Source organism: Cibotium barometz, chromosome 60, assembly GCF_041138505.1.
Source record: "Cibotium barometz isolate CiBa-2024 chromosome 60, ASM4113850v1, whole genome shotgun sequence".
NCBI classification, from domain to species: Eukaryota; Viridiplantae; Streptophyta; class Polypodiopsida; order Cyatheales; family Cibotiaceae; genus Cibotium; species Cibotium barometz.
This window is the reverse complement of record NC_141105.1, coordinates 16078963-16101990: the sequence shown is the minus strand read 5'-3', so window position 1 is coordinate 16101990 and position 23028 is coordinate 16078963. Positions and strand designations below refer to the sequence as shown.

General features: G+C 45.0%; 1 protein-coding gene across 2 annotated transcripts in view; it reads right to left on the bottom strand.

Moving 5' to 3' along the window:
- The window catches only part of LOC147605047 (uncharacterized), an 81617-nt gene that overhangs the window by 19512 nt on the left and 39077 nt on the right, over positions 1-23028 (bottom strand). For both annotated transcript variants that reach the window (XM_086793857.1, XM_086793856.1), the window contains exons 9-10: positions 21164-21395; positions 21013-21070 (exon numbers count right to left, since the gene is read on the bottom strand). In XM_086793857.1, the coding sequence (XP_086649983.1) occupies positions 21013-21070; positions 21164-21395 (290 nt within the window). The remainder of the gene's footprint in view (positions 1-21012; positions 21071-21163; positions 21396-23028) is intronic.

The following is a 23028-nucleotide window of genomic DNA, read 5'->3' as shown; positions in this document are numbered from 1 at the left end:
GTGATTCTAGCAATCAAGTTTACTCTAGTCGTGAAGGAGAACATAGGAATCGACAGCTATGTACATACAAATCGGTCAATACAAAAGTGGCTCTCTCTCCCAAACAACAGTTTGTTTATGATGCACTTGTTGAGGATTTTGTGGATAAAAGAAAGCAGTGGAAACATCCGGTGCCTGGGCATCACTATGACATCCTTGTGCTTTCGATTGTCATCCCCCTCAAGCATTTTTCTGAAAATGCAGTGGTGATTTTCTTCCTTGGGAAAATGCCTCAAGCTCAAGAAGTGGTGCAATGGTTAAAATCAGTCCTGCAAGGGGGTTTTGTTGATGGGGTGTACTAGGCCTCTCATGGCTTTTTTGAAGAGCTTCTCTTGGATAGCATACATCGTACTACGCTTTTGGAAATGTCGCCGTTGATGTATGGCACACTGATGGTGCATGTATTGCCCTGGTCACCTAATAAGAACTACCAAAATGTGATTAAGCATAAATGCCCAATGTGGGTGGAAGTGGTGCACTTCCCGTAGGAATTCGAGGCTCATCTCCCAAGCATAGCAGCATCACTGGGTAAGGTAGACCCACAAGAAATGGAAATCGTTTTTGTATTTTGTGGGACACTGATAAAACCACTATCCCTCACATTTCTATTGAGGTGAGCAAACCGAGAATCGCGTCTTTAGCTCTTAGCAAAAAATATTACGAGCTTCATTGGGGCGTGGTTGCTAGAGCTTGTTTTCAATGTCGTAAATTTGGGCACATGGCTTCGCAATGTCCATCTATAATACACCAACCCCCTCCAGAAATTGTATCTCCACCTCAGCAACAGGTAATTGTGCAACTTGTCAACAAGGTGGTTAACACAGGAGCTCGGGTTAAGATGCAGGAAAAGTTCAAGGGTAAGGCCTCGATGCATAATGGAACTCCGGCAAATAATAAAACAACAATTACTACAAAGGACAAAGTAAAAGGGAAGGTTGACAAAGATGGATTTGTGACTCCAAAGGAAACAACTAAGCAGCTGCCTCAGTCTACATACCATATCTAGAACTGGACTGAGCCACAAACTGTACAAGGTTAGAATCAAAATCCTTTTCAAGATGTTGTGTCTAGAAACTGGGCTAAAGTCTGTAAAGGAGGCACATAAATTGTAGATAAAAACGATGGTATGTGGCATGTATTACAAGATGCTGGTCGTGACCACAACATGGATGTGAATTAGCTTTCTTTTACTTTTTCTAAAAGAGGTCAGAATCAAATTCCTTTTCCAGATAGTGTCTAGAAACTGGGCGGAAATCTGTAAAGGAGGCACACAAATTGTAGATAAAAATGATGTTATGTGGCATGCATTATAGGATTCTAGTGGTGACCACAGCATGGATGTGAATTAGTTTCTTTTACTTTTCTGACAGAGATGTCAATGACTTTAGTAAAGTGTGTGACTTACAATGTTCAAGGCCTCTATGATCCAAATAAATGGATGAATTTTTGGCACTATGTGAACCACTAGTTATTCAGAGGTTGCTTTCCTTGTAAGGCATGAGTTGTAGCCAGTGCTTGAATTCAATGATCCTCATGGGAGATGGATGATTATGCAGTGTATGTTGCAGGAAGAGTACATTACAGGAACAGTACATTAGTTTGCAAGACTTTATGCTTCTCAACTGTCATTTGCGAGACAAAGGTTGTGGCAAACTTTTGCCTCCTATCCTTGGCTCACACATGCTTTTGTGTGTGGGGATTTCAATAACTCCCCGCAGAGATGAAGACGATGAACTGCACGTGTTTATGGATCGAACAAGATTAGCATTCGCTCGTATTCTGAAAGATGTGTCGTACTAGAGGTGCCGGTCAAGCGCAATCAACAACCCGTATCCTTGGGGAGCAGAGAACAGGGTCATATTCATCTCATATGCTGGTGAATGAAAGACATGAATAGCAGAATTTCATCCTTCAGACGGATGCCAGTGATATGTGGTTGGCCAATATGGTACATGTACTTGGATTTACTTTCAAACATAATGGTGTCAATCACTATTGGGCACGTCTTGATAGATGGTACATGCTAAATGCTCGGCAGTATGATGCATTCACATGCAAGCTATGGGTGGATTATGCTGCTCAACTTTCTGATCATGTACCTTTATGGATGGGCTTGTATTTTCAAATGTCTGTCCACAAACCTCCATTGCAGCATCAACGCCTTTTGATTGTTAACAACACCTATCTTACACACATCATATTTCAAGCAATGGTGAAGGATGCTATTGCGCAACTTTAGGGTCAACTGATAGAAGATTTGGATGTAGCTTGGTATTGCTTTGCTCATCACATGTAAACTGTTGTTGCAAATGGTACATGGGAGAACAAAGGCAAAGGGTGGATGATGCAAAACAAACAGTACAACAAAGCCTTCTTCAAAAGTCTACATGCAGATAGACGAAGGCAAAAGATTGCACGAACTAAAAAAGCTACTGGTCACTGGACGAGCACAAAAGCTAAGCTAGCAAACACGTGTGCAACATTTCGCTCGGATTTTTTGAGCATCCTTCACAAATCACAATATATGTTCAAAATGCAAGGCGTGAATTCTTGGCATGTGTAAACTCTATAGTGACTAATGGGGATGCCATATGTTTTGATGCATTGTTTAGTGAAACTGAACTGGAAGATGCATTAAAAGACATGGGTCATTGGAAATCTCCTGGATGGAACGGCTTGATGTTGGAATTCTTCCAAATGTTCTCAGAGGATGCATGGGTGAGCGGTGAAATGCCAAGCATCGTGGAAAGAAGGGTTGGTTACATTGGCTTCTAAAAAGGAATTGTGTGAAACGCTAAATGAACGGATGATATAGGGAATGTACTATCCTTTCTAGAGCAAGCGTGCAGTGAGCATAACTTGGGTTTGCATCATAGATTGATTTGGAGGAAGATTAAAAGGCTATTGGAGCTATATGAACCATTGCCTCCACTTGACAAGCTGCATGACTGGAAAGTGAAAGGGAAAACCGACAATGCTCGGGGATTACATTTGGATAAGATAACTAAACATAAAGGCCTTATGTATAAAGCTCTATGCATAGAGCCTAACTACAGCTAGCATGTATAACCATTTACTTCCTCCACCTTGGATTGATGCACATGGCAACACTCTTATGGGATATGCACAAGAGTGAAAAATGGTGGGAAAAACACCTCCGGGAAGTAAGTTGTCTTTAAAGCAAAGATTGTTTCTTTGGCGCGGTTTAGTGGACATCCTCCCTATTGTGGAGGTGCTCGCTAAAAGAGAGATAGAAGGAGCCACCTGCTACACATGTGAAACTCATTCTAAAACTGTACATCTGTTATGGCATTGTTTGGAGACAAAGGAGTTTCTTCAACGATTGGTTGGTGATATCACAAGACACTTTCCAGGCAGGCAATATGGAAAGCAATTCTAGATATTTGGGACTAGTGTGCCCAACTCTCCTCATTTTGATGTTTTCTTTCTATGGGCTAGATATTGGGCTCTATGGACAATATGGAAGATGAGAAACAATGCTACGTTTGGGCAGACACCTCTAGAGGCATATGCTTACTTTAAGATGAATTTGCGACAATCCCTCCATGACTACTTACAGTTGGAGAACATTGCTTTTAGCCAGTTTGAGATGTTTTTCCACTGCTTCTAAAGTTCTCTGAAGCTGGACTTATCTTGAGTCTTCTCCTATATTCAATCAGCCTCCTCTAGTTTCCCTTGTTGCTTTCTTGTTGTCATGGCGGACTCGGATTCAATCCTTCGTTATGCTCAAGAAAATGACAAGCCTCATGACGGCTCAAACCCTAAGAAGCTCAAGGAGTCTGATATGCATGCTTCCGATCGTAATGCTCAGCTTTTGTATGATGTGTTGCACAAGGACTTTGAATCAAGCAGGATCAATTGGGATGAGCCTAAGCCCTCTATAAGATGCATTGTTCCTAACGGTGTGATCCTCCCAGAAGTCAGGAAATTCTCGGAACAAGCAGTGATCCTCTTTTTCCTAGGAAAGGTGCCAATTGTTGAAGATGTAAGCAAATGGTTGCACAGCCAATTGGAAGGATTGCTGTTGAAAGCATCTACTATGCTGCTAGAGGTTTCTATGACGTTATTTTGAAACTTGCCGACACCAAAAAGAGACTTTTTGCAAAATCCCCTTTGTTTTATGGAACACAGATGGTGCATGTGCTCCTGTAGTCTCCCACTACTCATTATCAATCACTGCTGCATCATCAATGTCTTGTTTGGGTGGAGGTTGTTGACTTTTCAGCACTATATAGAAATGCTTTGTGTTGCATAGCAAATCAATTGGGAACAGTTATTTGCCCTCTGGCTGTAACAAGCAACAGGAATCGCTTTTGTGTACTCTAGGATACAGATAAGCCAACTCCCGAATCCATTGGATTTGATGTAGGAGAAGTCCACATGGGAGAAAGGTTTTATGCTTTAAAATGGGAAGCTTTTGTTGGAGCTTGTTTTCGCTGTGGTAAGTTTGGACACTACTCTGATTGTCCAAATCTGGCTCTGCAACCCCCGACAGATTTGATTCCAACTCCTCCGATGTTTGCCAAAAATCTGATGCTAAAGCAATCAATGTAAACCATGTTATGCAAACAAGAGGTAAAGATGTTGTCACCCAATCTGGAAGCGTTGAACAAAAAACCACGGTCAAAAACAACACGCCTCGAGATAGAGGGGTCTCAAACAATGAAGGCTGGTAGACTCCCCACCCCAAAAAAGTTATCTCCCAGAGGCCAAGATAGCTTTAGATAAGAAATTGGGTTGATCCACAACTTGCTCTTAATAAAGTCTCATCCTCGACACATGTTAATGTTGGTTTTCATGGAGTCAGATAGTAAAAAGGAGGTGTTCAAATTTTGCATTATCTATAGGAGGATGTAGATATGTCCACCTAGTGTTCAGATTTTGCATAATTTACAAGAGGATGTACATATGTCCACCCAACTTCTTGTATATACTCATGAATGCTCCTATCAGTTTTTTAACATATAATATACAAGGTCTTAGTGATCCTAGCTTACCTACTTTACGGTGGCCATCATGACTATCGTCGTGCTTATTGGAACCAAAGTTCCTAGTCGGGCTGCCACCATGTGAGGAGGCTCAATATAATACACAACACTCATGTCAGTTTACAAGAGGATGTACATATGTCCACCCAACTTCTTTATATACTTATGAACGTATAATATACTACAAGGTCTTAGTGATCCTAGAAAATGGCATATGTTATGGGATTATGTATATACTACAAAACCGGATGTGTTTTGTTTACAGGAACATAATCAGCATGCCTTGGCATGAAAGAGAGGTTTCTTCCAAGGCTATTGTATATATTATAGGGGAGTACAAAATTACTCTAGTGTGTGCCTTTTGATCAGACATGAATTCAATCCTGTTGTAGCTTACAATGATAGTGATGGCACATTGCCCATTGTTCAATGTATCCTAAATGGTAGATTTATGAGATTGGTGCATTATATGCTCCCACAGTCCCTGCCAAGAGAGCTCTTTTACGGGATAAATTTGCCAGTTATCCTTGGATGACCAATGCTTTTCTATGCGGAGACTTCAACAACTCTCCTTCTTGGGGCTCAAGTGAAGGAATTTGAACCAAGGTACTCTTGGAATGTTGAGCTATGAGTTGCTCCCGTCGAATAGCGTTGCTGCCCCTCGCCATCGCTCCCCCCCTTCACCTTCAGCTTTACAACCCCCACTCCCGGCCTTTGCTTCACGCCCCTTCTGTATCCCGTCCTCACATACCCCCCCCCCCCCCCCCCAAATCCATAACCGCCAGAGTCTCTCCTTAGCCACCTTGGCCAGTGGGGGGTCTATGTCCAGTCATGAGCCTAAAATCCAATCACCCTCACCCTTTGTAAGATGCAGGCACTCAAATCCTCCAAAGAGGGCTCTGATCTCTCTAATCTGCCATGGGGACCAATAGAAAAAGTGAGCAAACCACAGCCCGTATCCACGCCATGGAATGCCAAGAGAATATCATGCCTAGTAAACACGCCTACCACTAGGGGGGGGGGGGGGGGGTTCCTGGGATAACTTGGTTGAACACAATGCTAATCAATACACTTAAATACAGCAAGATTTAATGGACAACATGCTTAATACAAGAAGTAATTTGCTGAATTGACAAGAGACACACAATTAAAAGGAATGGCCGGCCCCTCCCTCAGATAAAGTATATTGATCTTGGTAGAATCAGGTACATAGTGTCATGGACATTTCTGACCAAATTTCCATACCAATACATATGAATATAGTATTACAAACAATGTGTTGTCGGTGTAGACTTGCAACTCACACTACCCTCTCAAGTGCCCATGTTCCCTACCATCCGCTCTCTATTGTTCCACCAACACGTGGTAGCAACAATCTACAAGAGAGCACGTAGGACAAGAGAACACTACACAGAGTATGTAATCATGGAGTCTTGCAAGTAAAGTCGATGACAGTGGAAGTCTTCACGATGGAAGCATTTGGAGTGTTGAAATCTTCGATTTATTGCGATCCTTCGCGAGACAAAAGTCTTCAAGAGGATGAAGGGAACCCTAAGAAAGCTTCCCCTATGGTTCAACTTGAGAAAGGAGGGCTAAAATTAGGGTTTTCAGCAAAAAGATCAAAAATTACAACAAAAATAAGAGCTATTTTGCTAAATTTCAGTCATTGGGAGTGTATGGGAGAGTGAACACCACTTGGAAAATACACTAGCAAGCTTGGATATGGAGTTGGAAAGGAGAGAGTGTAGAAAATACAGCCAAAGAGGCCTCATGAAGGGGGCGCCTACTTCTAGAGAGAGAGAGGGAAGAAAGATATGGTGAGTTGTCCACTCTAGGTGTCAAGTATAGAGGACAAGTGCCTTGTGGGGCAAGCTAGAACGGACACATGGCTGGTTGCTCCCTTTGTACAAAGGGGATAAGGTCTAGGCGATGGGCATTGGGTTTTGTCCACCTCGGGACATCAGTGTGCGTGAACACAGGGCTAGTCATAACTTATAAGTGAGTTTTAGTCGCCCAAAACTTAATGAAGTGTGTGCACACTCACTTATAAATTAGTGCTAATTCCTCCAGCTAGGTTTATGACCAATACTTACCACATGTCACATAACCATGTCAGCAGATAGCTACACGCACGGTTCACGAGCGGGCGTCCCCTTACCCGGAACTACACATTGGTCAAGCAAGCATGAAAACAACATGCAATTTCAATTGCATGTTTCAATTGCAAGCAAGCACATAAAGATGCTATGCAATTTCAATTGCAAGCAAGCACATAAAGATGCTATGCAATGCAGCATTGGTATGGAAAATCCTTGTTCATGAAACTATACCAAAATAGACGTGCTCCAGGTAAGTACACAAGGTACCAGACCCAATGCAACACCAATCCTCCACGCATTTTCGGGGATGTATACATAGGCACAAGTCCCAACAGAAAGCCAAGTCCACATAATCACACGAGTGGCATCAATCCCCGGCATATGCAACTACCATGGATGTCAATCCAATGAACATACATAATGAGAAAACACAGGTGGACCAATTGGGTGGCCACATGGTGACAGGTGTCAGCCACTCGTGAGGAATAGTAAAGTCGATGTCGAAGCTGAGTCTATCTCTACTCCTGATCCTTGCTAGACCTCTCTCCTGAGCCTCTAGGGACGGCTACCTGTGTGCAAACCAATCGCCAAGGGACCTGGCGGGTCCTATGCTAAATGCTCCCCATGATACATGAGGTCAGGCCCCCAACATGTAGCCACTAAGAAAAAGGATCAAGGGTTGCCGAAGACACTCCTCTACGGCTACCGGAGCTAGGTACCTAAGGGCCGGCCTGAGGTGATCCCAAGCTCAGTGTAGGCTGGCTGCAAATCTGTCCTCAAACGCTTGGCTAAATCTGCGGGCCTGCATCTCAGTTAAGATCCATCTAGTGCTCTGCGGCCAGGGGCAACCTGCTCGGGCTACCGGCTGAAGATCCGGGCCAAGAGGAAGTCCTTCCTTGGCTCACCTGAAATCCGGGCCAAGAGGAAGTCCTTCCTTGGCTCACCACTGAGAAGGAGTCCTCTAACAATCAGTTTGCTCAGCAAGGCATGGCTCTGAACGGAGGGTTCAATGATGCCTAGGGCTCCTCTGCATCGCGGCTGAATGATCACTCTCCAGGCCACGTTGGCCCGGCCATGCCTCCCGTCACTGCCGGCCCACAAGAAAAACTCGATCAACCGCTATACCTGACCAATGCATGCGCAGGAAAAGGCCCAACAAGAAGTAATGTACCACACAGTGGCAAGGAGGACCTGGTTCGCCACCACCACTCGACCAGCTAAAGATAGCCTCACTGAGCTCCAATACAAAAGCTTCTTCCAAATGCTCAAAAGAAGAGGGGTGAGCTGCTACTCCGGAGAGATATCGATGCCCACTTGGCATCCTAGATAGCGGACTAGGGTGCGCCTCGGGAACCACTGGAAAGCCTCAACTGACCGCCAAGTCAGGGCGGGTGCAAAGCCTACCCAGAAACCACACAACTTGTGCCACTTGATCTGCGCTCCTGATGCACAACAAAAGATCTCAATTGCCTCAGCGAATCTCTGGAGATCCCAACATCTCCGAATAGGTATGTTGCTGTGTCATCTACAAACTCTAAGTCCCAATGCTCCTCCTGAGCTCGGAGAGGGGGGGAGGGGGGGGGAGGGGGGGACGCAATCCCTAGAGTCCCATTTCCTGAGCGGAGAGGAAACTGCTCATGGCCTCGGCGACGAATAGGAAAAGGTAAGGTGCACGAGGACAACCCTGCCGGACCGAGTGAGAAAGGGGAAATATGTCGCCTCAAGCTCCTTGAATGAGAACCGAACTGTGAGAGGCTAAGTAAAGACCCGAATCACCATGGATCCACTCCACCAGGAAACTCATCCGGTGCATCGTGCCCTCCAGAAAGCTCCAATCAACCCTATCATAAGCTTTCTCAAAGTCTAGGAGAAGCACTACGAGGTCCTACTGCGCCTGGCCGAAGCGGTCACCTCCCAGAAAGTGAAGAGGTTGTCTAGAATGCTCCGATCTTCAACAAAACTTGTACGAGTGTCATGGATCAAGTCAGGGAGGAAAGACTGAAGTCTCCGGCTGATGGCCTTGGCCAAGATCTTGTAGACGGCACTCGTAGAGCCTATCGTCAATCTAGGTGGAATATAAGGGGAACAAATCGGAGAAGATGCTTTCTCCGCACTCGGCCTCACAACCTTTTCCGCTAGTCTCATTTGCTCGGCCCCTTCCCTTCCCTTTCCTCAATCAGGAAAGGAGGGACGCTTTCATTTCAATCATTTTCGGCTCAAGAAGGGTGATGGATCTCCACTGTCGAATCTTCAATCTGTCACCACTCTCCTTAGGAATCAAGTGTATCAAACCCTTGAAAGCCTCTCTGGCATGGCACTTGTGATCATAATCTCATTGAAGGCTGCTTGAAGGCCGCCTTCCATGAGATCCCAGTGGCGAATAAAGAAAGAAACTAGAAGCATTTTCCCCTAGGGAGAGCCGTCAATGCCTCCGCCAGGTCCTCTGCTGTGAAGGAAGTCAAAAAGGATCGTAGAGTGGGAGGAGCCACCTCTCTCGTGTGCTGCTAGACCTTCTCATGCGCGTCCATCACCTGTGGGGATAATGGGGCGCCCGTGAGGAAATTTGTGGCTATAGCTCACTTTGGGGGGGAACAAAAACAATAACTCCATCCTAGCCTTGGAGCCTACGAATACCATCTCTCTGCCTAGGGGGGTTTGCAATCTCAAAGAAGTCCCCGGTGACACTATCTCTGACTTGGGTCCAAAAGGAAGCTCTAGTGTGGTACCTATACTCCACCCGCCTCTCCTCGATGGATCTGATCTCCGTAGTACGGGTGGCAGCAAGCTGACTCTTAATCCACGAACTATCAGGGGAACTCTCTTAAGAGAGAGGCAAGACCACTCCTCAGGCTCCTCTCTTGCTCAGCAAATCCCTCCAATTTGGCTCCAGCAAAAATCAATTGCTCTCACCGAGGTCCACATCCAAGATGCTCACGGCAGAGCTTGAGATAAAATCCAGTCCTGCCCATATCTACTCTATCATGCTGTAGTTCTCGGGATCCTGTATGAGGCTGTCTGTCATGACCCTGTGAAAATGGAACAGCACAAGTGTGGGCATGGTGGTTGGTGAGCAAGATAAATATTAAATGATTCATATTTGGGGTGCCCGAACAAATGGTATGATGTGTGGACATCCTCAAGTGTGAAGGGGGACCAAGGACATTAATATTTTTTAATGTTTGAACCTTGGGGTGGCCCCTAGGCATAAGTGACCTTTAATAAGTTTAATAAACTTATTAAAGGGCCCCTAGGATATTATTGGAGAAAGGGGCAACTCTACTTTTGGAGTTACACGTTTCTCTCTCTCTCTCTCTCTCTCTCTCTCTCTCTCTCTCTCTCTCTCTCTCTCTCTCTCGCTTTTGGGGAAGCGTGCAAGCTACGTGCAGGGAAGGGAGGAGAAAGACTGTCGACTGGCATAGTGGACTGCTGGATAGGCCGTACAGAGACAGGCCGTACAGAGCACATGGAAAACAGGCCGAACAGTCATGCGGCAGCAGTTCTAGTGCAGGCAGGTACAGTCGACAGCTGCAGGTACAATCGGCTGGATTTGCTGCAAGTACAGGCGACGCTGGCAGGTACGGACAAAGTACGGTCCATACTTTTGGCTGCAGTACGACTGCAAGTACGGGGTTGCTGTGCAGGTACAGTCGGCTGGATTTGCTGCAGGTACAAGCGGCGCTGGCAGGTACAGACAACAAGTACAGTCCGTACTTTTGACTGTAGTACGACTGCATGTACGAGGTTGCTGTATACAGGCTAGTTCAAGCGATGCTGGCAAAGTACAGACAGCAGCAGGTACAGGCGATGGAATCTGCATGTACAGAACTGTACGGACAGGTACAGTAGGGTATTACTGACCTGTGGTACGGACCGGCTTCCGTACTGTTCAGTCATGAACAGATTGCAGGCGGTGCATCTCCAACTCCTGCAGGCGGTGCTTTATCAGAGTATAGTTGGTGCATCAGTCAGGTGGTTGCAGGGAGGAGAGTACAGACGGTCTTTGTCAAGTATAGACTGGTACGAGCTGTCCCACGGGTGGAGAACCACGCATCGAATTGGTAAGCTCTGAACTTGTCCATCTTTCTTTCTTTCCACTGGCTTATGTCTGCTGCAGAGTTGTGTTATCTGGCCCCTAGTGAGAGGAGGGGTATGGCAGTTTGAAGGGTGGAAACAGAGACTGGACAGTGAATGTATATTTGACCTGAGTTGTGGAACCATGTTCATGGAATATGCCAGATGTGTGCTCAAGGCTGCCCTGCTGAATGGTCTTGGTTGATCAGAGGGAAGCACAGTGTGTTGCTTTTGTGGGACACAGATCTATGTGTGAATCCTCTGTGCTAAGAGGTCTTGAGGGCTGCCAGATTGGACATACAGGTTTATTCTCCTGGCTGGCTTTGTTGTACTCAGTTTTACATCTCATTGAATTTGAATAAAGAAATACCGAAAGGGGCGCCAAGCTTTGGGGCCAGCAGGTGTCAATTTTATTTCAGTTTTGGGGCATTCTAGCTCTAGTTAATTTTGTTATTTATTTGGACTACAAGTGGAAGGGTGACTGCTAGTCTACCGCACTTTGGTTTCTACCAGAGGCGGGTTTCAAGGTTCCGTTGCCGGGACCCATCATCAACTTTCTTAAGGGGGTGAGCTCGTGGTTGACTCGAGGAAAGTCATTGCTGAAAAATTCAGCAACATGTCAGACACAGAAGATGAATATTTTTATAATGAAGAGGAAGAGCAAGAGACTTCTCCTGAGAGAAATGAATGTGAGGATATTCTTGCAGGAGAACAGGCTGCAGATGATGAACAATATGAGGATGTAACACAACCAAAAGATATGCCTAGTAAAGAGGAAGATGATGCTCAGTTTAAAAATCGTTTGGCAGGTGTAATGGATGTGTTAATGCAGCTCACACAAAGTGAGAAGTTTGCTGAATTTATGAGATCCCGTTATGAGCCTGAAAAGAAGAAGAAGAAGAAGGTGCGTTCTAAGAACCTACCTCAGGGTCATAGTGGTGCCTTCCCACACGATCCATCTTTTGAACAGTTTCTGAACATGCAACATACTTTTGGTGCCAACTCACAGAGTTCCTTTTTTGGACAGCCATCTATTCCTCAGCAGTCTATGCATCCAGGTTATTTTGGTGGTGGCTCTGTGTTCCAATCCATGACTGGGGGTTATCCTCAGGGAGGCATGGGTATGCCACGGACTTTTGGAGCTAATTTTCAGCCTGGTATGCAAGGGAATATGTATGGTGGTATGCAGTCCGGAATGCAAGGAAACATGTTTGGGGGCATGCAACCTGGAATGCAAGGAAACATGTTTGGGGGCATGCAACCTGGAATGCAAGGAAAAATGTATGGGGGCATGCAGCCCGATATGCATAATGGTATGTTTGGAAACATGGCTGGAATGTATGGCATGCCAAGTGTGGGAATGGGTAATGTTGACCCTATGATGGGCATGAATGCTGGGGGTAGCAATCTTGTGAAGCCACTTCCTTACGATAATCTAACGCCTATGGGTAAGGCGAAGGATTATAAGGAAGGGGGAGCTGCTGTGAAATTTGACACATTCAGTGGGGCCAAAGATAAGCTTAAGGCACTTACCTTTTTACAGCAGTTTGATGCTGCTTTTTCTGGTGGTAATTACACGGAGTCCTCTAAGGTGAGAAAAGCTGCGACTTTTCTCAAAGGCAATGCATTGCAGTGGTGGTCTACTCTTCTTTTGCAGGGCATAGCACCATCTACTTGGGTACAGTTGAAGCAGGTGTTCTCTTCCGTATGGCTCACATCTACTTTTGAAGTGGATGTAATGACAGCATGGCACAAGTTGGATGCATCAAAGTGTGAAAATCTGGAGGATTATAATAAGAAGTTTTGGGAAGCTTTACTCCCAGTTACTTCTTCTCGTGCAGTGCCTTTGTCTGAGCAGGTGGAGAAGTATTGTTGTGGGCTGCCCAAGGAAGTGCGTGACTATTGTATAAAGACTCGAGTAACAAATATGTCACAGATGATAGAGAATGCTATGACAGCAAATGCGTTACTCACTGGAGTCTCATCTGGATTTAAAGGCAGTAAGAACTCAAGCAAGAAATCTGAAGAGTCAGGGCATACTTCGCGTGATGCAAAAGGGTCTACAGAGAAGAGGTATAAGAAGTTGCCAATGCCCAAGAGAACTCCTGAGGAGAGACAGGCTTTGATGGATGCTCGGAAATGTTTTTACTGTACAGAAGAGGGACATATGTCTTTTAATTGTCCCAAGCGAAAGTCCCAAAAGGACTCTCACACCAAAGGAGAGCCCAAGTCAAAGAAACCAAAACCTTCTGCAGGGTTAGTTCCTGATCTTGTTGGGGAACAGCCAGGTGGTGAAGAGACTGAGTTGTGCAGGGCATGGGGCAAAGTGAGAGATCAAAATGCCTTGATTTTCTTTGACACGGGTGCTAGAGCCAACTTTATTTCACCGGATTTGGCTGGCCGATTGGGGATCCATGCAGAGGAGATGGGGCCTTTATATGAGGCTAACATGGCTTGTCCTGGGTATGCAGAACCCGTCACTCCTATTATTGGGAAGCTCAGGCTTCATTTGCAGGGTTATGTGGACAGCGAGGAGTTTTTCATCATGCCTCTTGATGGATGTGATGTTTTGTTGGGTATGCCATGGTGCCACAAAGTACATGCATGGTGGATACATACAATAGGAAGATTACTTTGACTCATAGAGGGAAAGAACATGTTTTGGATGTAAAGCTTAAAGGGGAATATGTTCCTATTGTATCAGCTTCGGCAATTTCATCAGTAATGAAAAAGCATCTTTCCGCGTACTTGATTTATGTAAAGGATGCAAAAGATGATGAGTCCAAGTCTAATTTATCTACGTTAGATAAGGACAGGATTGATTTCTTATGTGGGTTCCAAGATTGTTTTTCTGAGTCATTACCAGGAGAACTTCCTCTGGAAAGGCCAAAAGATCATGCCATTGATCTGATTCCGGGCAGTACTCCACCAAATAGACCGCCGTACCGTGTTAGTGCAGCCCAACAAGAAGAAATTATGAGTCAGGTTCAGGAGCTGTTGAATAAAGGGTTGATACAGCCTAGCTCCTCACCCTTTTGCTCACTTGTACTCTTAGTGCAAAAGAAAGATGGTTCTTGGCACATGTGTATTGATTACAAGGCGCTGAACAAGAATACCATCAAGAATCGATTCCCCATTCCGAGGATCGATGACATTTTGGACCGCTTACAGGACTCCACAGTATTTAGTCGGATTGACTTGAAAAGCGGGTATCATCAGATACGTATTAGACCAGAGGATGTGCATAAGACAGCATTTCGAACCACTTTTGGGTTATATGAGTTATTGGTTATGCCCTTTGGTTTGACAAATGCACCTGCCACATTTAACAGAATGATGGACAGGATTTTCCGGCCTCAAAGAGCGTTTGTGGGCACATTCTTTGATGATATGATTGTGCATTCACAAACTGAGGAGGAGCATAGAAGGCATTTGGCCATTGTGTTTGAAGAACTCCGGAACCATAGGCTGGTCATTAATGGCAAGAAGAGTGAGTTCTTCTTGCAAGAGATACACTTCTTGGGGCATATTGTGTCTAAGCATGGAGTCCGTATGGATCCATCGAAGGTGGAAGCAATTCTCAATTGGCCAGATTTGAGGACCGTGCATGATGTACGCAACTTTTTGGGATTGTGTTCCTATTACAGGCGGTACATACGGTATTTTGCTGAAATTGCTTCGCCCCTTCATGCCTTAACAAAGAAGGCAACTCCGTTTAGATGGGTTGATCAGGAAATTACAGCCTTTAAAAAGCTTAAAGAAAAGCTTACTTCGGATCCAGTATTGGTATTACTGGACCTCCGAAACGCTTTTGTTGTCCAGTGTGATGCATGTGGAAACAGCATTGGGGCAGTTCTCATGCAGGAAGGACATGTGATAGCCTATGAGAGTCGAATATTGCAAAATGCCAAGAAGCATTTACAGGTTTATGAGAAAGAGATGTTGGCTGTAATTCATGCTCTTTCTACATGGAAACACTATTTGCTTGGGGCTGATTTCACTGTGCAGACAGATCATCAGACCTTGCGTTATTTCCTCACGCAAACTAAGCTTTCTGAGAAGCATATGCGATGGGCTAACTTTTTGTCTATGTTCCATTTCCAGATTGTCCATGTGGAAGGCAAAAAGAATGTTGTGGCAGATGCTTTGTCACGCAAGCCACAGGTCTCAGCAGTTTCACTTGCTTATCATCATGAGCTTGATGAAATGAAAGAGCAGTATGCCCATGATGAGGACTTTGAAAGGTTGTATGATCAGATGTCTGAGGGTCAGCGGGATGATCATTATACTCTTAGAGATGGGTTTTTGTTGATGCATGGTAAATTGTGTGTTACCAGGCAATTGCACCTCAAGGTTATGATTGAAAGTCATGCTCCACCGTATGCAGGTCATAGAGGAATTGACGCCACGGTAAAAGCAGTTGAGACTTTCTTTTATTGGCCAACCTTGAGAAGAGATGTTGATGCTTTTGTTAGGCAATGCATCGTATGTCAGAAGGTAAAGTTTGACCGTCAAAAGACACCAGGGTTACTACAGCCTTTACCTATTCCAGATAGACCATGGGAGAGCATTGCCATGGATTTTATATTTGATGTTCCACGTACACAAACAGGGAATGATGGTATTTGGACTATCATATGCAGATTCAGTAAGCAGGCTCATTTAATTCCCGTGCGTAAGACGATCAAAGTTGATCATATGGTGAGCCTACGTCTATCATTAGTGACCGTGAATCCACGGATGGCAAGTTTATCTTGAGAGGGTTGTTTAACAACATGGGTACAACTCTCAAGTTTTCATCTTCATTTCATCCACAAACAGATGGTCAATCGCAAGAGGCTAATTCTACACTGTTAGATCTTCTCAAGTGTTATGTGTCAGAGCACAAGCAACAATGGGAAAAGTATCTTCCTTTGGTGGAGTTTGCATATAACAACACTGCCTTTTGAGATTGTGGAAGGAGGGAAGAAGGTACCACCCATTTTGCACACAAAGGATAAGATCTTTGAGGCTGATCAGTATGTGGAGAATATGGATGAAGCTTATCGGAGAGTTAAGTTGGCACTCCAGAAAACTCAGCAGAAGCAAAAGAAAGCAGCACACCGTCATAGACGTGCATTAGAGTTTGCATTGGATGATTGGGTTCTTTTGCGATTTGAAAAGGCTAGGCTCAAGAAGATGACGGGTAAAGAGCGCTTATTCCCTAAGTTGAGCATGCGCTATTATGGACCTTTTCAAGTATTGGAAAAGATTGGTCAGGTGGCCTATCGCCTGAAGCTGCCAAATCACTGGAGGATTCACAATGCATTTCATGTGAGTCTACTTAGACCTTCCCGTGGGGATGTGCCTGAGGATGTATCAGATGAGGCTCAGCCGGAAGTTGAGGAACTTGATGAGGTTCTTATTCTAGAGCAGATACTGGCACATAAGGAAAGAAAGGTACGAGGTAAAGTTTCCCGTCGCTATCTCGTGAAGTTCAAGAACTATTCACTGATGGATGCGAAGTGGATGGAGGAAGGTGACTTAACAGATTCACCTCAGGTTTTGCAGCTTTATCTCGATGCCTTTGAGTTGGAGCCGACTCTTGTTACGGCTCATTCAGGTTCAGCAGAGCATGGGTCTGGAGCGTTGCCTGATGGTCAAGAGGGGGGTAGCACCTCCACTCCCTTGATACAAACAGGCTCAGATGACATCTAGAGGTCGCTTGGTGCAGTTATTGTCTCACCCGAAGGTTTTGATGGCTGACAGTACATCTGTTTATGGGACTTCTATGATATATGTGTACTAGTCACATTGGATGTTGTGGTTGTGTATGGTTCACAGTGGTATACAACTTGGACTACTACTACGCCATTGGTTTGCAGTGAATGTTGTTACATATGCATGGCTTAGAGAGATTGGGACGCTGATCTTGCCATATTGATATTGTATATTTCACTTCGGATATTTTGCTCTATCACCAGATTACAATCGAGGACGCTTGCCATTTTTCAAAAGGAGGGTATGTCATGACCCTGTGAAAATGGAACAGCACAAGTGTGGGCATGGTGGTTGGTGAGCAAGATAAATATTAAATGATTCATATTTGGGGTGCCCGGACAAATGGTATGATGTGTGGACATCCTCAAGTATGAAGGGGGACCAAGGACATTAATATTTTTTAATGTTTGAACCTTGGGGTGGCCCCTAGGCATAAGTGACCTTTAATAAGTTTAATAAACTTATTAAAGGGCCCCTAGGATATTATTGGAGAAAGGGGCAACTCTACTTTTGGAGTTACACGTTTCTCTCTCTCTCTCTCTTGCTTGTGGGGAAGCGTGCAAGCTACGTGCAAGGAAGGGAGGAGAAAGACTGTCGACTGGTTGCATAGTGGACTGCTGGATAGGCTGTACAGAGACAGACCGTACAAAGCACGTGGAAAACACGCCGAGCAGTCATCCGGCTGCAGTTCTAGTGCAGGCAGGTACAGTCGACAGCTACAGGTACAGTCGGCTGGATTTGCTGCAGGTACAAGCGGCGCTGGCAGGTACAGACAGCAAGTACAGTCCGTACTTTTGACTGCAGTACGACTGCATGTACGAGGTTGCTGTGCACAGGCTAGTTCAAGCGATGCTGGCAGAGTGCAGACAGCAGCAGGTACAGGCGATGGAATCTGCATGTACAGAACTGTACGGACAGGTACAGTAGGGTATTACTGACATGTGGTACGGACCGGCTTCCGTACTGTTCAGTCATGAACAGATTGCAGGCGGTGCATCTCCAACTGCAGGCGGTGCTTTATCAGAGTATAGTTGGTGCATCAGTCAGGTGGTTGCAGGGAGGAGAGTACAGACAGTCTTTGTCAAGTACAGACTGGTACGAGCTGTCCCACGGGTGCAGAACCACGCATCGAATTGGTAAGCTCTGAACTTGTCCATCTTTCTTTCTTTCCACTGGCTTATGTCTGCTGCAGAGTTGTGTTATCTGGCCCCTAGTGAGAGGAGGGGTATGGCAGTTTGAAGGGTGGAAACAGAGACCAGACAGTGGATGTATATTTGAACTGAGTTGTGGAACCATGTTCATGGAATATGCCAGATGTGTGCTCAAGGCTGCCCTGCTGAATGGTCTTGGTTGATCAGAGGGAAGCACAGTGTGTTGCTTTTGTGGGACACAGATCTGTGTGTGAATCCTCTGTGCTAAGAGGTCTTGAGGGCTGCCAGATTGGACATACAGGTTTATTCTCCTGGCTGGCTTTGTTGTACTCAGTTTTACATCTCATTGAATTTGAATAAAGAAATACCGAAAGGGGCGCCAAGCTTTGGGGCCAGCAGGTGTCGATTTTATTTCAGTTTTGGGGCATTCTAGCTCTAGTTAATTTTGTTATTTATTTGGACTACAAGTGGAAGGGTGACTGTTAGTCTACCGCACTTTGGTTTCTACCAGAGGCCGGTTTCACTGTGTGGAATCCTAGTGCTCGCATGCATGTCTTGCCTCCAGGGGTCTTCTAAGGCTAGAATAATCAGAGCATGATCTGAAAAAGTGGTGCCCGCTAAGATGCCAATCATGCCCCCACGACTACAAGCCTACTCATCCACATAGAACCTGTCAAGTCAAGAGAGGTCGGGACCGGTGCTCCTCCTATCAGACCGCGAGAAGCACAAGCTCCCGGGACAACGTCCAAACTCTGGGAGATGCCAAGGGGCATGTCCCCTGAGTGTCAAGATTAACTCCTCTCATGCAGAGTACTCTACGCCTGAGACTATAGCCCTGCCTCCTCCAAGCCCGTCCTCAGCTGACTCAATCATGTTAAAGTCTCCACCCATGCACCAAAAGTTAGCTTGAGGAAGGGCCTGATGAACTGTGCTCCAGAAGATGGCACTACCTACTGCGGCATTTGGGGCATAAACATTGAGGAAGCCCACGCAGTCCTTTCCAATCATAATGGTAACCTACCGCGCTCACCTAGAGACTATGATACCTGAGCCTGTCATTGTCGGCAATAGCTGCTTGCTGACCAAAATACAAACTCCTCCTTGTGTCCTTGAGGGACCGAAAGAGGGAGACCAAACAGGGTGGCTCCTACCTGGTAAAATCTTCCCGCAACGACAAGTGTGCCCCTCGGAAAGGTGGTGCTCCTAGAGGAAAAGAATGTAGATGGTCCCCCAACTGTAGTTCTATAAAGCTCTCCTTTGAGGATGCCTCGTCTCTGAAAGCACTTAGGCCCCCCTAAACCCTGAATGTTCCATGAGACTATCCGCATATCAATCTCTATGGGAGGTGGAACTATCAGAACTGCCCTCCACTCGAAGAGTCTTGGGCGTGGGTTTGGATGGGGAATAATTGCAATCAGTCCTGGGAAAAGGCGTGCCAAGTGGACGTGGGTCCTGTCCTCCATGTGTCGCCGCTCTATCTGAGCGGCGAGAGTAGGCATACTCTGAACTCCATTGATCACAATGGAGGTATCTATAAGAGGAGGGGAGGGGTACTGCAACTAAGATATGAAGGAACACAAAAAGCAACACCTCCAGGCTGGAGGATACCACCTCCCCGTCCTAATCTCTATGGTTTGAGCCTCCAAGCTCCATCCTAGCCAAGGGCCAAAGGTGGGTGAGTACTTCGGTGATGCGAAGATCATGTCTTCACTGGCCAAGCAGACCCCCACAGATAGGAAATTCTCTACGACAAGAAAGCCTACATTGAAGTCGAGCATTTGATTGTACACTTGCTCTGTGTTCTCCAAGAAAGGCATACTTCCTATCCACAAAGGGTATCTGCTTGTGTCAAGATGTCATAACCAATGAAGGAAGAGTAATGTCTTCAACAACATTGGCATTTGGGCATGCATTACAGACCAGCTTAGACACTAATTAGAGAGCAGCTACAGCCATTTGGTGAGTTATTGGATGACCCTATTGAAGGGCAGCTTGAAGATCGGACTTTGCAAAGAATGGAACATGGACCATTTCCTAAAGTCCCTTTATCACAGCTCATTGCTCCTGGATTGTATCAATTGATTCCCCCAAAACCGTGGTTTTCTAATTACGCTAATCATCTTTGGGGAATCCATCGAACTGCAACATGGTGGAAGCAAAATTTGCATAAGATCTGGGACAGCAATTTACCTCTAAAGCAAAAAGTTTTCATGTGGAGATGTATTGCTGGAGTATGTCCCGTTGGAGAATTTTTGGAAAACAGACATATTGCGTCTGCTAAATGCCCTTCTTGTCGGCATCAGAAAGGAATAGTGTGGCATTTATTTTGGTACTGTCCAAACAGTAGATCATTTTTGTGAAGACTTTCTCGTTTAATTGTGGTAAGATTTCTTGGGATCACTTCCACGAACTTTTGGATGTTTGGAAAATATGCTCTCTTGGGCACTATGGACTATTATGGATTGCCCGCAATCAAATGGTTCTCTATTCGTCAAAGATTGATAAGTATTTATACTTCTATCAATCTTTACGACAATCTTGGCATGACAGCTATCAACTACAGCAGATTGATCAAGCTCAATTTGAATTGTTTTTTCACTGTTTCTAGATGTATATCATAGTGAAGATTCCTCTTTTAGGGCTTCACACTGTACGTTGATGTTTCTGACCCCGGCTCGAAAAACAAAATCTGTACATTGATATAGTCAGTGTTTTTACCCCCCAAAAAAAAGTATATACATAAATATATATTATTTGTATATATTAAGTATATATGTGTGTCTGTGTGTGTGCCTATAGTTAGAGAGAGTTTGCCGCACCACAAGTGCATGCTTGAAAACTTGACTTCACTTGAATTTAGGGGGGGCTAGAAAATATACCTACCTGCATCCAGCATACATTTGGAATATACCAATAGGACCAACAAACTTGACCCGGTCACCTGGACACAACATAAGCCAAAGTTGAGAGTACACATACAACTTACGGAAGGAAAAATATTATATATTAACCTAAGTCACTGCCCATGCTTGACCTTTTTTGAGGATGTGATTTGACGAAGGTGCACCCAAAATTGTTGCTGCATCTAGCTTTGAGCTTGCATGAGTGAGAGATGCAGAATGGGAAAAAAACGGGTTCACCATTTCTGCCAGAAAAGTGAAATCATCCTTCCCAGCAGGGTCTTCATTGTTTCCTCCTCCAGGCGCAATGGGTACTAGAATGTCAACCTCTTCTGAATAATTTGAATACCTTCCACTAGCAAGATCCTGCACATAATCAAAGCACATAGCATGTCAAAGAAGCCATCCAAAAGCTGAAAATAAAGAGCCTGCAGTCAAGAAATTATAGGATCCATCAGCTATAGCCAAAGCTGGATTTGTCTCTAAGACCCATGTGAGTCACGAAGGACCTCATGCAAATTTGGGGGTTTGAGTAACTTCAGTATAAGCCCCTTTTGGCTGGAAGTATAGTGAAGCAGCACCCTTCATGGCTGTTAAATGCCCCTATTGGGACCCAGGAACATGAAGAACTTGGATGGCCTCTTGACGATGTGTCTTTGGTATTGGTGATGACTCTACCAACACCAAAAACAAAGACATTCATCTCAGGTGATGATGGCAAAATGGTACTCTCTCTCTCCAGGACAAATGTCACTTGCAAGGTGCTCATCAAGAAGCCTTCACGATCATGCACAACACAAAAAATGCCGATTTTGAAAAGCTTCTGAAAGAACTTCACAATGCCCAAGGAAAAGTGGTGGAAGGTGCTGACTCGTGTAAGGCAAAGCTCAATGAGCATATGAAAATGGATTTCACAGGGTGAAACATCTTAGCCAAGCACAGCCCAGCCAAGGTTGTGCAAGATGCTCTTGATTAAGAATAGTAACAGCCCTAAACCCTAAACTTATGGCCGCAAAAGATGAGACATCACCTGTAGATACAGCAACAAAGATAATCGTAGAAACTAAAAGGATACAAAGGCCCAACATTGAAAGAGCTTGGCAAATCAGGAAAGATGACACAAAGGTAAAGCCCCTCCTCATTCGCTTCATCACTGCACAATCAAGGCTTGCATTCTTTAAAAAAGAGCAACTCTGAAAGAAAGAAAGTATTTCGTGTATGAAGTGAAAAAAGAGAAAACACAGGTTGTAGGCCCAAAGCACAAACTGCAAAAGGCTGGGAACAGTTGATTATTGCTAAAAATGAGCACGAGGGAAGCCCGTAGGTGCTTACAAGCATAAGAGACTGTTTCTACAGCCAATGACCTCCAGCAGATATGCAAGGATGAAATGGGAACTGATGAGAAGGGAGTGATGCCTTATATAGGTCCCATATGAGCTGGTCGGCCAGCTGTAGCAGGCCGACAGCAATCGTGGAGCATAAATATGCCTAAATAGCCTTTAAAAAAGGCTCATAAAATGTTGGAAAATCCTAAATAATGTCTGCTAAATATGCTAATGCAAGGTCTCATAAAAATGACCAATACAAGCATGAAAAGGTACATGTAGACCCTCTGGAGATGATATATATTCCGCCACCTCCTCTTAAGCGCCAGAGGGGCGGTCCAATACCAACACGCTGAAGTTAACACCTCCAAAGTAGCTCTCCGAAGTAGTTTGGTGAAGAGATCAGCCACATTGTCCTTGGTAGAATAGTAGGCCAGCCGAAGAAGTCCCAACTCGATCCACTCGTGTACAAAATGATAATGCACCTCAATATGCTTGGATCATCCCCGTATCACAGGATTCTGAGCTAGAGCAATAGCACTTTGAGAATCCGAGAAGATGGTAATCGGGGAAGTGTCGGCACAACACACATGCTCCAAAATCTAATGAATCCAAAGTGCCTCAGTGGAGGAGAGAGGGTAGGATTTGTACTCAGCCTCAGTGGAAGAAGCAAA